Source organism: Sitodiplosis mosellana, unplaced genomic scaffold (genome assembly GCF_009176505.1).
Source record: "Sitodiplosis mosellana isolate CC-2019 unplaced genomic scaffold, AAFC_SMos_1.0 Smas_scaffold_3, whole genome shotgun sequence".
Classification (NCBI taxonomy): domain Eukaryota; kingdom Metazoa; phylum Arthropoda; class Insecta; order Diptera; family Cecidomyiidae; genus Sitodiplosis; species Sitodiplosis mosellana.
The window spans coordinates 7677106-7695541 of record NW_022595246.1 but is presented as its reverse complement, the minus strand read 5'-3'; the positions used below and the strand labels follow the sequence as shown (position 1 = coordinate 7695541).

Genomic DNA, 18436 nt, shown 5'->3' with positions numbered 1-18436 from the left:
AACAACTTGAAAGTTCCTCGAACGCTGCGTGAAATGAAGAGCTCTTCTCGGAACGCGTCCAATTTTGAATATTTCAACGTGTTTCAAAGTTTTATTCAACGAAAAATTTATTGACATTACGGAATATTGTCACTTGATTTTCATCGATGATCGCGTTAAAGTCTGTCGAAAGGTGCGTGCTTGTTGAGAGGAGGAGCTTTGGAAAACTTTTGGATAAAGTTGTAAGACAATACATTTTCATAAGCGTTGCGATGGTTCAATCATTGAACAGGTCATTCAAAACATTCATTAGAAGATAATTGGGGTTCAACATTTCAGAACGTGATCCATCGCCATCCAATACACTTCAGTGTGGAACTTCACTTTTCGACTCTTCAGAACAGCTTTTCAGCAAGTTTCCGACATTCAGTAACTAAAGGTAGTCAAATGACTTAATAATGAATTGTTGCAGACGCACTCAAGTTTTGCATCTAATTGCGAATTTTGTGTGTGAAACTTTGCACATTTCCCGATGGAATTGGTGCGTTATCGACAGGAAATGGACCCATGCCGAACGTGTGTGTGCGTCTATATGTAAAATGCCATTTTTGTGCAAATGCCGCACCATGGAGAAAGAAAAGAGTGCCGTTTTAATATTGTATTTAGCAGCTCATTCGTTTGAATATTTAAATTCAATGGCAAATCAATATACAATGAAATAAATTTTACAACACATTTTCCATTTGCTCTGCGCTTCGAATTTGCTCGTTCCTTTTTTCGTTCACTATCTGCCTCACTCGTTTGCTCGCAGGCTGAAGCGTTTCACATTTTGATGTTCCTAAAATGTATGAAGCAATAAAATGTGTGCGCGTAACGGCAAAGTATACATTACAATAAAAACGGCTCCTTTTTTCGCACACATATACGAGCGAAAGCGAATTATTTATGGTGTATTGTTTGTGCGTTCTCAAATTGCTACAATTTCAATCGTTGCCTTGTGCTCCTTTTTTCCTGCTCGCTCGCTTCTTTTTTTTTGGTTTTCTTATTATATTTTTCTTTTTACACACGGCACTGTAGCAATTGCAAGATGCTTATGCTGCTGCTGAAATATGTATTCAGTTCATTTCGGTCGGTGTTCGTTTCCATTTCAATGGCTTTTCCTTTGGCTGAACAACGTATTTGAATGAGCTAATGTTTTCATCGTAGATCTTGCCGTTCAAATATGGTGGATCATTCGCTTCATTTGGATATCGTTGGCAGGAGAGAGAGAGATAGAGCGCGCGTGCGTTGTCTCGTGAGGTTGGTGAGGCACTTCTCCATACTCCTCTCTCATCTTGGTGTGGCAACTCGGCGAGATGAAGTGCACACCGAACGAACATCGTTTGGCAACACGATAAAAGGCAAAACAAACCATTTAAATAATTTATATTTTCCACAAAATTTATGTGTATTCTCGTCTTATTTTCGTTTTTCGGCTGTTTAGTTTTTTCTTCACCGCTGCGCGCGATGTCGTTTCAATGTTCGCCAAATTCCTTAGCCGAAACAAGCGAACACTTTTTGAATGGTTTTCAGTTTCATTTGCAGAGAAACCATCGGATTTGGTGCTTCTCATGCTAAAAATGGTAATGAATATGCACATGTGCTGTATGTGTACCGTTGCCATTGCTGCTACTGCTGCAAGTGTGCGAATGAATGCACGAACATGAAAAAAAAATGCAAATAAAATGCTCGAATTTAAATTTCTATTTACGGAACGGAGAAACGCGCGAGCTAACACCGAGATATTCACCAAGCATCGCTATTGTTCTTACTAAGAACTCTTACTTCGGATCGAGTGTGTGTGTTGTGTTTTTTTTTGCTTCGTTCGTTTCGTCATCGCGCGTATCCACTCGATTCCATATGATACGTTTCCATTTCGTTTATGGCCGCACCGAAACATTGTTCATTTAGTTTTTGTGTGTATGTCCCTATGTGCCTTTTTATTGCCTTCAATTTAAAATGATACACACACACACACACAAAACTCTACATGCAAATACATAGCCAGAAAACAAAACCGAACGTTAAACGGTGCACCTGAGATTTAATTTATGTTGCGAAAAGCAGCAAAAAAATGAACGCGCAAAGCGTTTGCTTCATCTTTTTTTCTTCGTTTTGGATATGATCACGTAATATTTTCTTTTTCTCTCGATGGCCACAAAGAATAAGAAGTAAATCTTTTTCTTTGGAGATGTACACAATTTTGCTGCTGCTGCTGCTTCTTCTTTATTCTTTTGCTCAAATCGAGAATATCTCTTCTAGTTTGCGCTTGTGTGTTTGTATCGTGAATGAAGTGGGAAATACCGAAATCTTCACGATTTTGCCTTTCGGCAAGGTGAAAATAGAAACATAAATACAAAAGCACTCGTACGAGGGAGAGAAAGAGAGACACAGAATTTGCATTGCATTTTGAGAGCACAAATTGTTTCAGTGCGATTATAAATTTGCCACTTGGTTTTGGTTGCTTTGTAGTTTTCGTTCTTGCTTTCATTTTTGCCGCTTTTGATGGTAGAGTCGATACAATGATCTTGACGTGTAAAGCCACCAAAGCTCGAAAAACTCTTGTTTTGACTTTGAATTCGACTGCCATCAATGCTCCTACAAAAACAAAAGTCTCACACACAAAATCCTTTATCCCGATTCGCTGGCAACAACGAACGCATTTTTCATGTGAAATCCGAACCCATTAAATGAATATCTCGTCAATCGCGATAGCTATTTGAAAAATCGTCAACACAGTTTTTCACATATACGATTTTTCAATCTCGACTTCATCATTAATTAATTATAGTTTGACTACTTAAAACATCTTTCAATGCACACCCAAGCACACACACACACACGCGCGCGCTCACTCAAGCCATGCGTAAGATATTATTGAGAGAGCATTTTGCCCAGCATCATTTATATATATATTTTTCCACCGAATCCAGGCGTTTGGAGTCATTTGTCACAAATCATCAACATGTCATTGGTGCTGACATTGAACCATGAGCAAACATTGAAATTGTGACTCGAAAACCCAAACAGTAATAAATTACCCGAAATGCATTTAATTATGAACATGCTTCGTTTCCATCACCGGCTCCGGCAACAATAATGATTTAATTAATTTTGTATGTGTACACACACACACATTTTCTTGGGACTGGATGAGTGAGACAGAAAGTCTTGGTCTCAACTCAGCACCTCTACGCTTTGTGTCATCACATTTTATAATGGTATTTTTCTTCCGAAAAATTTTCTCTAGTTCCAACAAGTAATTCCATGTGAATGTTTATTTAATGCGTTCCAGGTAAAAAGGCTAGAAAATCCGAATATGAACAGAAGATGTGGAATTTAATTCAACTGATGCTCGACATATACTATGGAACAAACTCAAGAGTCTCTCTCTCTCTCTCTCTCTCTCTCTCTCGTTCTCTTTTGATGTCATCTTTATTCTGGGTGTTTGATTTATAGTACACAATTTTAATGGACTATCACGATCGATTTTTATACGCCAATTCATTTTTAATGTTATGCTTATCAACGATTTTCGATTCAATTCCCAATAAATTCTGGTAAAATGCATGAAATGCTAAAGCCCAAAAGATTTCCAAAAGAAAAACAAACGTCAAAGATTTAAATTAGAAATTCCGTTACGTTTATCACGAATCTATGCATTAAAAATGGAATTCATAGTGCACTTAAACAGTTGTTCTACTTTGAAAGTTTTTCGGTTGTAATCGTGTTTGTGTGCACATAAACCAAACAAATGTTCTTAATCTCCGCCCAAGCGATTGTCATCATCATTATTTATATTTATTAATAGACTCAACAAGCGACTAACATCGAGCAAAAGAGAGAGAATGAAAAGGCGAAGAAATGAGAACATGACAACATGAAAATGAACGACACTCGTTGCAAAGCATTGAAAAACAAAAATCACCAGCTAAATGAATGAAAAACGACAACAGCGGTGCTTGTGCGACGGAAGAGATGACAAAAAAAACATTGTCATTGCACACAGAAGCATATATCATATCGAAAATTATCTAAATCTGTCGCGGGAAAAAATCAACTCATTCATAACTGTAAATAAAAATATGAGTATTTTTTTTTGAGGCCGGACGTTTTTTTTTTCCTTGTCATTTCCAATGCGATCGGAACGACGGAGGAGGAGGAGGAAGATTTGCCTTTCCTCTGCTATGTGATAAATAATTGGTGACATTTGGCTAATTTAGACATGTCATAAAAAATAAAATAAATAAAACCGAATGAAATTTTTGCGATTGTTTGTTCACTAGCTCATCCATATACCAGTGTACCAAAATCCTGACGGCACATTTGAATGAGAATCACGAAAAGTTGGTGCCGCAGGCTGTTCTCTTTCACAGACCAATTTATTTAATGTGATCATTGCTTAGTGGTTATGCTAAAGTCTGTGTTAATTATTTTGTATGACGATGTCACATCGAAATTCCATATGCATTTGGAACTGATCCAGAGAGTACAAAAAAAACGGAACATGGAATGCTGTGCATCTGTTAACATTATTCATTGATCTGACTCTTGTTCACTGTTTTTGGCACTACATGAAATGTAGACCATTTTAAACAAAAATGGTTCGTTCATTATCTCCTTTCAATGTATTTTATTAATGTTCAATCTGTATTATTTGGGTCAATGGATGTAGGATATCAAAGCTTATTTTATTTTGTGACTTTGTATTTTAAATCAATTGAAAACTTGTATCGTTACACAATTATTTTCTTTTTCTGAAACATGTCAGTGGAGCAACATTTGACGCAAATAGTCTTGAAATACTTTTTATGCCTTTTGAATTGACTTTACCTATTGATTTTGATATTTTCACAGTGGCTCCAAATTGGAACACACATTTCAATAGTATTTCTTCAAATTTTCAATATTTCGAAACTACCACTATAAACGTCAGCGATCAACATCAACAGAGACACTAGAGCACATAGCATTAAACGCACTATTGCTTCACTCTTTGTACACACTTTGACATCACTTATGCTTTGGCGTTTTTCAAACGTTTATGTTTGATTCAAGTATTTCACCGATTTCACCGAATTTCCTTACTCAATATCAATATATTCATTCTTACTTGGAAGTTTTTTTTTATCGCAATGATGTTTTAAAATATATTTTGTCGAGAAATATTTTTTTTTTCAATTTCCAAAATTAAATGAAATCAAATCACATAACATGAAACGCATTCATAGCGAAATGCGTATGTATTAGTTTGTACTTATTCATTATAATGTATTTTGATAGGACGCTAGCGCGGCCTGTTTCGAAAAAATTCATACGTGTCCTTATCAAAAATTAATGTATTTGCTTGACACCACAAAATGTGATGTGTGTGATAAGTCGAATCATGTATTAGGCTATTTTCATGGCACAGATTCCCATTTGAATAATAGCATTGCGGCTACTTATATGAAATGAGGTCAACGTGAAGTATTGCAGAAGAAACATTCATATGAACAACCGTGTTTTCTCAGAACATATACAAAATTTCGAATTGAGACTACCGAATATCGGTATATTCTAGAAATGTTCTATTAAATTACAGCAAAATTACAAATTCCCAGACATCGCAAAACAATGTCAAACCGAACGACGTGTCCATATTTTCAGACCAAAAGCCTTTGCCTCAGATTTACCAGAATAATACATCCGAGATATGATTCTCGATTCAATGTTTGTCAACCGTTCAAATAGATTAGTTAGTTAAAGTCGATCAGAGAGAAAGCATCTTCAACGAAAAATCATCCCTAAAAGACAAATATTTTAATGAAAAAAGCATCTTTTTTGAAATCATGAAGTTTAGTTGAATGGATTGTTTCAGTTATTTAAAAAAGTTTTTGCGTTGGATGGGAATTTTGCCAAATATTTCGAATCGATTTAAAATTATTTCGTCTCATTCAAACGTATTTAGTGTTGTTTTTAACGTTATCTTTGCCAGTATTAACGTATTGTCATTAGTGTCTGTAGTATGGTATATGGTATTTGAACGGAAAACGTTCAAAGAGTATACAGTTAGTATATACCATGTGTCGAGTACAACTCTGGTCACTTTGTGGTATTTGATTATCATTTGGCAGAAAAAGCAATAGACGAAACTTTGGAAACAACAACAACTCCATATAAAAAAAAAACTCTATGTTTCACATTTATTTTCACTCAATTTGGCAGGTCAAGATTATTCTTACCGATTCAAATCATTTCGTCATTTTGCATACTATTTTATGAAACTCTTTTAGTATACTCATAATTATAAATTTAAGTTGTAAAACTTGTCAGCAATTGTGGTGAAATGTGTTCAAAGTTTGGTTGTGAAAAATAAAATATTGAGCTTAAATTTTAAATCCGTACACATGAAGATCTCATTTGCAATCTTCTTTTAATCAATTCTTATTGGTTCTATCCTGAATTATCATCGAGAGAGGAAAGGCAAAGGAATGCGAACATGGCAACAAACGAACGATAATAATTTCAATCATTAAAACAAACATCAGCTGAATGAAAAGACAACAGCGGTGCTTGAACGACGGAAGAGATGGAAAAAAAACATTGTCATTGCACACAGAAGTATATATCATATCAAAAATTATCTAAATCTGTCGCGGGAAAAAATCAACTCATTCATAATTGTTAACAAAAATGCGAGTATATTCTGTGACCAACCATTTCTTTCCTTTGTCATTCCCAATGCGATCAGAACGACGAAGGAGGAGGAAGAAGATTTGCGTTTCCTCTGCTATGTGATAAATAATTGGTGACATTTGGCTAATTTAGACATGTCATAAAAAAACGAAATGAAAAAACCAAATGAAATGTTTGCGTTTGTTTGTTCACTGGCTTATCCATATACCCCAATGTATTCAGCTCAATTTCATCTTGAGACCAAAATACTGTGGCACATTTGAATGAAAATTACGAACAGTTGATGTCGCGCACTGTTCTTTTTCACAGAGCAATTTATTTAATGTGATCATTGCTTGGTTGTTATGCTAAAGTCTGTGCTAATTATTTTGTCTGTCGACCTCACATCGAAATTCCGTATGCATTTGCATTTGATCCAGAGCATAAAACACCATCAGCAACAAACGTCACACATCTATCCAACATGGAATGCTGTGCATCTGTTGACATTATTCACTGACTTGACTCTTGTTTCGCCGGGGGTTTTTCTTTCCTTCGTCGTCATCATCATTCCAAAACTGTGAGACAGTCTAATTTCAGTGCGTCGAGTGAAATTGTGGTTTTAATTATAAGCTGTTCAATGTTCATTCATTGACTTTAATTATTATGGTTCCTTGCGAATTCCATGTGCATTCAATTAAACACACTCGTTGTTCGGTTGGAATTATAGATGCCGGCATATCATCACAATTACGGATCAGTTCGCGAGCAAATGTTTCCATTTTACGAAGCTGCATGCGGGGATTTTCGCCGTTCGATGAGACGAACGCCGAAAAAAGATGTTGAGAACATGTAAATATATAGGATCCGAATGCCGAAAAACATTCCGTTGGGACGATGTTCTTGTGCCAACGTGCGCTAACTAAAACAAACAACAAGACTGTAAAATGGAATAATAAAAACCATATGTTTAGACATGTTCAAATTTTGAATGCACAGTGCACACCCAACGCAGCCAACGTGCACATAAGTTCATCAAGATATACGTATACATGCATTTCGTGTGGGTCCAATATAGTATAGTTTACTTGAAGCAGTTCTTTTTTAATGCATCGATTTTATTTCTGTCTGGTTTCGTGTCTCCGTCGGTTTTTCTGCATTTTCAAATTAATTTTTGTTTTCTCGCACAGGAAACGACACAATGAAATTGTGTTCGCATGAATTATGAGGACTCAGATTGGTACAACGTAAATTGCGTTTTGTATCTATTAACTTCAATTTGCATGGAATAAATCGTAATGAACATTTTGATGAGAGAATTTTTTTCCACGTTCTCATCAATGTTGTTCACAAGCGTTCGCAATCAGACTTAACGAACATTTGTGCGCTAATTTGCAGCTCAACTATTCATACTCATAAAGAGTAACTACGATCATTAAAATGTAATGTGTGGACATTTATATTGTCGATCATCGTGTTCTCTGTTTGTTTCTCTCGGTGAGTCAGTGGTGTTTTTTTTTGTGCCCCACAATCGCTTTCAGTTCCGACACATAAGTAATTTTCATTTCATTTTAGGTGCAATTGTTCGTGGTCGGTCCGGTCCAGTTCCCTTTTCTGTTGTGTTCTCTCTGTTGTGTTGGAGAGCGTGTTAAATTCAACTCTCATCATCATTATGTGTTTAATTTGATGTAAATGTTTATTTTTATTTACTTGGCTGGAACGGCAAAACGTAATTATATGCAACATATACAATGGCCATTTTGGGTGATTTTCTATTGGACTTTCAGTTAATTTTGCATTGCAAAACTACCTACAGGTATGTATACAATGTTTTACCGCGAAGAAATAAAAACGAAAAAAACCGCTCGCGCACAAGATAATAAAAAGAACGAACTTGTAATTTTTATAAGTAAGCAATATTACTTGATGTTCTTTTGGGCGTTTTGCTTAGTTTGTTGCTTTTTACGAGGGAAAAAAAAGTCAACAACAACGCAATCATAAAATTTTCAGAAGGTAAGAAACTCAGAAGGTTTTTTTCGGCGTTGTAAGGCAAGAAGAGATACTGGTCGTCATGCGGTGTAACTACACCCAAAAATGTTAGTGAAAAGACACATACACCAACGCCAACGGTAGTTATGTTTTATTGGCATTCAACAATCACACATTTCACTCTATTGCCCGCTCTCTCGTTCTTGGTCTCTTTCTTGTGTTGTCGCTGCGTTTCGTTCGACGCTCCATTAACGCAGCCTCAGATATTATAAAATTAGTGCCAAAATTACGATTTTATATACACTAATTTTGTCGTTTTATTTTTCCTTTCACTATGCCCAACCAAGAAAAATTACATTGCCGTTCATCATACAGTCAATATGTGTGTGTGTGTGTGTGTGCTTTGCGCAGTACATTATCTGCTGATGCGGCTGACTCTCTTGTTCCTTTCTCTCTTTATCTCTCCCGGTTTCAGTTTCCCATTTCGCTCGCTCTTTTTGAAATATAAATGACGCAATAACATTTTGTATTGCTTTTTATGTGTACTTCGGGAAATGCACGAAATGTTCATGATATTACGATGCGCAAATAAATACTTCGACAAGAAATAGACCATTTTATATATATAAACACACACGTATTCACAACGGCCAGAAATACAAAAGTAATCACCATAAAATTGACGATATAAAACATTAAATTGTATGAAAAATGTTGCTAAACAACAGAAGAAAAATAAAACGCTACTCGACTCTGTATTCCGTTCTTAGAAAATATTCGCCGAAACATATTCTCCATTCGAACGGAAAATCGCATGAAAAGTTACTTTCTAACAGCCAACAATTTTATCGCCGAAAATTCCGTCGAATTTAACGCCATTAATAAGAATGTGTTCAGTAGCGCTGCGTTTGATTGGTGTCATAAAATTAAAAGTTTCATCATCTACAATTTGATGATTTGAAATGCCGTGGTTTTTGCTTCTCTATTTTTTCTTCTAAAATGTTTTGCAGACATTTTCGTGGTGTCTACCTCAGCGGTTGTATTGCAAAAGGTGAACACCGAGCAAATTGTCGAAGGGGTGAGTGAGAAATTCAATTTTCGAATTTCCTTTGAACTTACCACATCGGCTCTTTCTGCTTTTCTCTATCGCTTTGGCTTGAACCACTCCGGTCGGGTCACTCCTTTGATGAATAAATCTTGTGCCTGATACTCGACCATTCGCCTCTCAAAATAAAGGCCAAAGTTTTGGATCACACACGGGCATGAATCACATGGCACAACGAATCTCTGAATCATCCATATTCCAGAAAAAAAGTTTGCAACGAACGAAAAACGGAAATTCAACTTTTCAGTTTCAGAATTAACGCTTCCCGGAACACAGCGTTTGTGTGTGGTTTTTTCTCTCACTTTTATCCACAGATTTATGCATAAATGATGAATTTCATCCGAACGCTCGAATTAACAAAAATATATATACGCTGTGTAATTTTCTTTAGGCGAGATTACATCAAAGCATTCTATGAAATTAATTTGTTAAATGAAGAATTTCGAAATCAAAGGTGATTTGGATACATGTTTGATCTTCGGAAAATACTTATCTCCAGCTAAATGTTACATATCGTTTAGATAAATTGAAAATTCCTCTGAACTGTGTGTGGTTTTGTTGCAAATTTGTGCAAATTGGATAAATACCAATTGTGTGTGTATAACGTTTCAATTTCTTACAGTTTGTAACTTTTCAGCAACAAAATTGTTTTGATCGTTTTGTGTTGTTTTGTCGGTATTTTATCGAAAGTAAATCCTTTATACCGTTTTATATGGGAAAATTGAGTACAAAATCATACGATCCATAAATTCGATATGAATTTCGAAGCTTTAGTTCGACTTTGTGTTTACTAGCAAAATGGATTTGACTTCGAATCCATGCGATATATGAAATGGGTTCAGAGGCTTGACCTAACTTTCAAAGTCTACTATAATCTGCGATAACAAATATGACGAACGTGCGCGATGAAATCTTTCACCTCACGGTATTATTGATAGTTCTTGCTTTGATGTCGAGTACCGCATATATAGGGTATTGAGGGTTCGAAGTGGTACCGTTTTTTCGTCTGCGTCAGCAGCAGCAGGAAGAAGAACATTTGCACGCGTGCAACGTCTTCCTTATGGCGTCATAAAACATGCACACGTTCTAGTGAAACGGAACTTCTGGCCGTAAGATTGCTGTGTGTTACAAATGTTAATTTTTCATATGCAAAGCATACAAAATGAAACAAGTAGTGAAGCCGACACACCGATTCGAATTTTCTATATCATCTGCAAGAGAAGGAGAGAGAGAGAGACTGCTCGGTTTGTATTCGGAGCTCCCATGTGCCATGGTTATCGTCTACGAATTCGATTTGCCACATTATAAATTTTAATCGACGACATAATCGGCGAGCGTTTACCTCGTTTTCATTCATTCAGGAACACTTTGCGGTAATACAACACCAGAATCAGATACGATTCAAAACAAACCTAGATACATATTCATTCGTTGCAATCGCGTTTTCCTTCATAATTTCTAGGTGAACTTTTCATTTCAACCGCAGTTTACCGACAAGTTCTCTGGATCACGAGCGCAAGACTCAAAACGCGACGAAAAATCCGCACTCAACAATCGGTATGCTACAACAACTTTATCTGTGCACGGAGAATATACACGAGGGAATCGATCGATGATTTCGCATTCGATTTCACTTTGAGTAAATGTTACGTTTCTTTTTCAACAGTGACGGTGGCAGCAACGGAGAGCCGTGCGCACAGAGAACATGCACTCCCGCAGCATGAGGCTTTGATAGTAACATTTTCTTCGTATATTCCACTAATTAAATAACATCGCTTATATCGATTAATCGAAGTTTAATGAAATCGAAAGTTGTTCCAATTACGCGATACACTACATTCGACATGTACACACGATCGAACTAAGTAGAAATCCATGTTACTTACATTTTCAAAATAGAATGAAATGGCATGGTCCATGGCATGAATATAGCATTGTTGTTTATGTTGGAGGAAGAAAAAAACTACATATTTTGCTTGATTTTTATCGGACGATTATGCAATTTTACTAATGGTTTTACAAGCGAAAGGTGCAAGTCTGAAAATGTTTTCTCAACGGCCCAAGAGAAAGTTAAATAAAGTGATTTTCTCGCTCAAAATCGAATATGGACTAAAAAAAATCCACTTCAATCTTTCGATTGTGCACGATCCAAATGATGAATCTTTCGGCCAATAAAATGGAGAAAATCAAAAGGCATTTTGTCTTCATGTCTCTCGTTCAATAATAATAATCGTGACGGCTCTCGACCACTTCACATGTAATTGCATTTAGTAATTCAAACTCCTCTCGACATTTAACTGTAAATATTTGAAGAAAAAAAACGTGTAGATTTAATTGAATTTCAATCATAAATTATAAACACAATTTTGCTTTTAAACGAACCATCACTTGCATAGTTTCGTCGTTCTATGCCCTTTAAAAGACTTTCATTCAGTTTGAATCGCGTTGCGTCGAGTGTCGAGATTTAATAAATTATTTGTCGAGTCGGCAAACGCAATAGTCGTCATCAATTGTGACGACGCGTCTCGCTCAATTCGATAAAAATTCTTCTACCAAAAAATGACACATCTTAAAAATGCACATTAACCCGTTTAACGACTTAACTCAATTCGTGAAATGGCTTTCAAGAATGCTCGTTATTGTAACGCTATTCTATAAATTAACTAGCGTTGTAGCACGCAATAATAACCATTTTCGCCGTCTTTTTTTCTCTATCTTGGTCTCTTTGTTTTGAACGGTTTACTTTACGACAACGCAGAAAAAACAACAGCAATATGACTTCACAGTCACAAACCGGCATTTGAAAAATCGAGACCAGTAAATTTCTATTATTCTGACAATAAATTAAATAAATAATAATTTTAACTGGGTAAGAAATTATGAATGGAGCGTTGCTCCGACTTTTCAAATTGACTATATGTGGCAATGGCATGCAGAGTCGGCTCAACTCGACAATATATATATATCTTGAATGCGGGATCACTAATCGTAAATCTATACTCATACAGTGAAAACATGCTTCGTTTCTCTCAAGTGAGTTCGCTTGTTGTTGGAGTTTTTTCTTCGTATCTCTGTGTTTTTTTTCTCGAGAAAAGGAGTAAATATGTGTTTAAAATTTGAAATGAATGTTTGAAATAAAACGAAAATCCTGATTTTTTCTATTTCTATCCACACACACACACACACACACACACACTGAGCAAACTGCATTCAGCCGTCCTACAGAGACAGAGAGAAAGAGAGAGAGAGAGAGAGAGAGAGAGAGAGAGAGATAGTGGGACTTTACTGTGGCCACACAGCAATTTATGAGCCAAATGAATTTTAACTTTGAAATTTATTCACATTTTTCTAATTGATACTTTGACAACCAACGTGTGTTCATGGCTCTCGCTCTTGGTGATACGCGATGCAGTGGTGGCGGGATGCGATTTTGTTTGCTTTAATAAAGTTCACGAAAAATACGAGATAATTTTAATATTTTGTGTTTTTCTTTTTCAATTCGAAATGCACCACGTCTGTTTCGCCTTCGCCTGCAATCGATACGACAAAACGATCGAACACCAAGTGAGAACTTGCGCGCGCGCACGTTCGCCATACCATTTACTGGGCTCGCTTATTTGGTGCGCATGAATGAGTCAAGAGTTTAAAAGTGCAGCATATCATTTACATGTTGTGGGATCTATTTCAAGCTAATAAATAGTCCGGTTTTATGCGTTTCTAGTCGTTGGTTTCGCCTTTTTTTCTTCGCTCTGTGTGGAACGATCAAATTTTTGTTACTATTTTATTTGTTTTAGCGTAAATGAGCGTAAAAAGATACTTGGCTTGATGGTTTCTTTTTGTATTCATTGTTGGCGAACGCGCACAGTTGAGATTGCACTGCAGGAGGTGGCTACAAACACACATTATGAAAAATGAGCTGCAATTATGGGTTTGGACCATTTTTCGGTGCATATTTTATTATTGACCACGTTGCGCATACAGTGTGTCAGATTATGGCATTCGTGGTGCACAACCATAGGTAGGGCATAATAATAGAATCCAAGTTATGTGTTTCTGTCACATACATTAGTGCAATGACCGACGTTGAACAAATCGCTCTTAACACTTTGCCACTTTTTAAACTGGACAGTTTTGCATTCTTTTCTACACGAAGTCAAGCTGACAATGTGCCATTTTTGATACAAATTCGAACAAATTACCCGATCGAAATAAACTAATCGATTATCTTAGCAGTTGCGTGTCGATCGCGTGCTAATAATTGATTTTATTGATATTTTTCATTTCACAAAATCCACTTTTTTGCTTCACACTCATAAAGTGAATTTTCAATATCGATTCAGTGCTATGGCATATCATTTCAAATGGTTTGAACGAAAAATGGAATGAAATTCAAAATAAATTCTCTGTTTATGCTTAAAATTCTTTATTTAATAACAAGAATGTGCAAATGTACATTTGAAATAAGGAAATATATCAAGCAGATCGGTGCAAAATAGTGTAAAACATGTAGATTCGACATTTGATGTCAAGCAAATTCATTTAACAAACTGCCGTAGGATGTTGAAGTACGAGTATCCCCCATTAGCGATCTGAAATAGAATTAGTATGGAAAAACGCATGATTTTTTTATTTTTCCAAACAATCTTCAAAAAGTATTACCTTTTTAGAAGTTTCTCGGGTTATAACAACGTTTGCAAATCCTTTGAGTACAACGGGCTGGTCAGCCATCATGATGGTGAGTAGCATCTTCTGAATCTCAATCGGGAACAGATACCAATCGCATTCTTCGATCGTGTTATGGACTGCATCAAATTCACCGCACACTCTTTCACCAAAGTCACAATAGAGCAACACGAGGACGAATGACCAAAACATCAACGTCAATGGTTGAATCAATCCCAAAAGATTTCCTGCGTTGTTTACCTACATCCAAGGTACGAAAAATTGAGATGAATCAATCGAGTTATAATATATTATATAATGAAGATACATATATATGATTCATGAGACACCTAACCATTTCCATTTCAACGAGCAAAAGTGTACTGCAAATGTTCGAAATGCTCCACAAAACACCGAACGAAAATATAAATTTGTATAAATCAGCGAGCTCCTCAACCAGTCTGAAATGTGCATGAAAATGATCAGTCTTAGAAATTTTTATGAAAATGAACAAAATTCATTATAATTTCTACGTAACTGTTTTGCACTGCAATGGAATTGAATGAATTTCGACAATTTTTTCTTAAGTTCCGTTTGATTTTCGTCCGGTTTTTCGACCAACGTATTGAACTCTTGCTTGAGATCCATGGCAAATGCCATCAATATTTCACATGATCCAATTAAAAAACCCAAATGACAGACAGCGGCATGAAATACATAATAAACCGCAGCATATTGAATTGCATAAGCGATTAAATATCCATGAGGGGTTTTCCAATCAAATGGTAACCTACGGAAAGTTTTAGGAAAAAATTTCTAGTGTGATCTTAAAGAATCTTAAATATCAAGCATCTGAAAATCTAGTAATAAGATCAGACTTACCACATTGGAAACGGCAAACTGAAAGTATCTTCTCCCAAAGTAGTTGAAAAGTATAAGTAGAAACTTATGATAAATTTCGGTAGCATAATACCAGGGATTGACAATTTCACGAGTGCAAAATAAGTTATTTCGGTCCATGTTTCTACTTTTTCGTTCACATTGGCATAAATGGCCGCCGATTTTGGATCTTCCAATCCTGAAACAATTGAAAAATATATTTGAAATTCGATTGTTAATACATTTTATTACTGCTATTGAATAGGATCATCAATAACTTACGTGTTCCAATTGCACCTTCAAAATGTGCAATCAAAGTGAAAATCTTCCGAATCAATTCGAATAAAATAAATGACACAATTAAAGTTGTTGAAAATATATAGAAGGCTTCGGTGAATTCTCTTAGATTTTTGGCTTCAAACAGAATGTATACCATTGATAAAATACTGAATTGACCGAGTAAAAGGACAATAATAATATTTTTCGAATTGAATGAACTCTCTTCAGTGGTTTGAGTTGGATAAATGCCCACGTCACCGAGAGGATTTCGAAGAGATTGAAAGATTTTCATCGCGTTTAGGTTTGAATTACTTGCGTGGTTCCGGGAACGAGGTTGAATGACGACTGCAGTAAAAATGATTCGGATTGCTTTCCAAAGACTCAAACAAATGCAATAATTTGATTTTAATGTCATCAAAATATGTCAAACTGTATAGAAACGTCCACAAATTATACTGAAAATTATTCATAGACCGATTTTATAACGATTCCGTGGATGCAATTTTGACATTTTACGACAGTAAATCTGAATGACAAGTGATCAAAATTCGATTCGTTTTACATTAACTACCTTATCCTTGATGAGTTTCCCAATTTGTTTATACGATTCAGGCTATGGCTTTGATTTGAATTCTATCGATTTTGGACAATAACATTTCAAGACAAATTTAAGCCACGTGTAAACGACAAACGAAATGTGTTGAATCGCTGGGAAAAGGAATAGGTGAATAGAGCATATGTAGGTAGGGATATTGCATCTGTTTGTGCTGGTCTAAAATCAACATATTACAAAATCAATACAATAAACCAATGTCATAGCCTGAATATTATAAACGAATTAGGAAACTCATCGAGGAACAGGCAAACTATCCCGTGTGCAGCTAATCTAAAACTAATCGAATTTTGATCACTTGTCATTCACATTTTTAGCCATAAAATGACAAAATCCGAAACTTCTTAATTTCTTCTTGGAAAGGAAAGAAACACTATTTTGGTATCATTCGTTATGGCCTGATTTCAAGGCCACGTGAAACTTCGAAAAATGCAATGCAATACAATGGTATTTCCTCAACAAGGAAAACGGTGAATACGAACATTCTCTTACTTGGTCACTTCTTTCCTTCCTAAATTTGATTCCAATCGGCATTCCTTATCATAGCCCACGGTTATTATTGACCCTAGATAGGATCAACTATTTGGTAACGTCAACATGCATCTATCTTAAACTCTACTGATGAATCTTCAACATGGATCAGTATAAACTGAATGAAATGCAATTGCCAATCAACATGTTTTCCGCTCCAGCTATCAATTCTTGCAATGGTCTGAAATATCTGTCATTCATAAACGAATCAATATTATTGTTTCGATTCGAAAAATTTCAATACAAATCATCGAACTATATTCCATCCTAGACAATTGTCTTCAATTGGAATGACAACATTAAATCGATGATTCCACAGTAATTTCGATTATTCATTTGCTTTGTGTCACCGGTCGAGATTTTGGAATCGTCAACATTAATAATGAACAAAGTGAATGCAAAATGGGCATATATGGCATGGCATGGCATGGCATTTTGCTTTATAAAATATGCATCAAGGCATAGGAATTTGTTATAAAATCTAATGAATCGTCTTTGTTGTATGTTAACAATTAGGAAAAGAATTTCATTAGATGATTCGGCATACGGTGTATGGAGGATGACGTGGAGCCTGCGTGAGTGAGAGGATGATTTGGAAGTGTGCGAAGGGAAAGCAATTTGTCAACATACATATAATCGATATCGTATGGTTTACATCGCAAATCCCATTGTTAATCTAATATCATGGGTGTATGTGGTTTCGTTTAATTGTGCTCTGGTGGTAGTGTTTTCGTTTTGATTAAAGTGACACCAGGATTTTACTTTGTGTAAGACCCCATTGTTGTCAAATAATACAATAAAGCCAAATTGAGATGTCAGTTGGATAATGTCTGATTCACAAAATTTAAATTTTATTGCATATCAATTCCGATAATTGTCGATATTGGTTTTCTTAATTTGTCACCCAATCACTTTTGGCATTGTCTTCAGTAGTCAATTCCACCGCCTCTTTCTTCCCAAATGCGCTTCGATGGCCAAGATATATTGACATTCGATCCTGAAATGAAACTGGGATGACAAAAGCATGTAAAAACTTTTCAAATTGACAAGTGGTAGATATATTCGATGCAGGTCGTAGCAAAATTACAGCACCGAATGGGTAAAAGCATTCGGTGGAGTTAGGAGAAAGCAGGAAAACTGGCAAACATTCCGAAATGAATTATAGAAGTCTGATGTCTCGACGTCGACAATATTGACCCGTAACACACAAAATACAATTGGTCATTATGAATGCTATTGTATGTACACTCTCGAATAAGTTTATGGTCTGGCTGTTGTGTTATCGTCTGTGCAATGTATCACAATTCAGAATTGTGAACACAATTTCTCCCTGTCTCTTCCTCTGTATCTGCATCGATTCATGATGCTCCAAAGAAGTGCTTCATTACGAAGTGAATAGTAGCAACGTGCACATAAATTCATGTGCTTCATGCAAAACCAAAAATTACCCGTCACCCGCATCATGTTTTATGTGAGCGCTTCGCCTCAATTGTCATGTATTGGCCACCATGTTTCGCATCGGTACAATTGCAAATAGCAAAATGATGTTTGCAATGGTTCGACAACAGCCGTCGATGCGAAGACGAAGACAACTAGAAATGTTGTAACCAAACGAAGATCACTGCTGATACAGACGATGTACCCAGATGCACATAAAGAGAGAGAGAGAGAGAGAGAGAGAGAGAGAGAGAGAGAGAGAGAGA

At 35.9% G+C, this 18436-nt stretch overlaps 1 protein-coding gene across 1 annotated transcript in view; it reads right to left on the bottom strand.

Annotated features, from left to right (window-relative positions):
* Positions 1-14304: 14304 nt before the first annotated feature.
* Positions 14305-18436, bottom strand: part of LOC129565802 (putative odorant receptor 71a) — a 5516-nt gene continuing 1384 nt past the window's right edge. Inside the window, exons 2-7 of the mRNA XM_055441036.1 lie at positions 15593-15607; positions 15314-15509; positions 14970-15221; positions 14787-14892; positions 14429-14692; positions 14305-14358 (exon numbers count right to left, since the gene is read on the bottom strand). Coding sequence (XP_055297011.1) covers positions 14305-14358; positions 14429-14692; positions 14787-14892; positions 14970-15221; positions 15314-15509; positions 15593-15607 — 887 coding nt within the window. The remainder of the gene's footprint in view (positions 14359-14428; positions 14693-14786; positions 14893-14969; positions 15222-15313; positions 15510-15592; positions 15608-18436) is intronic.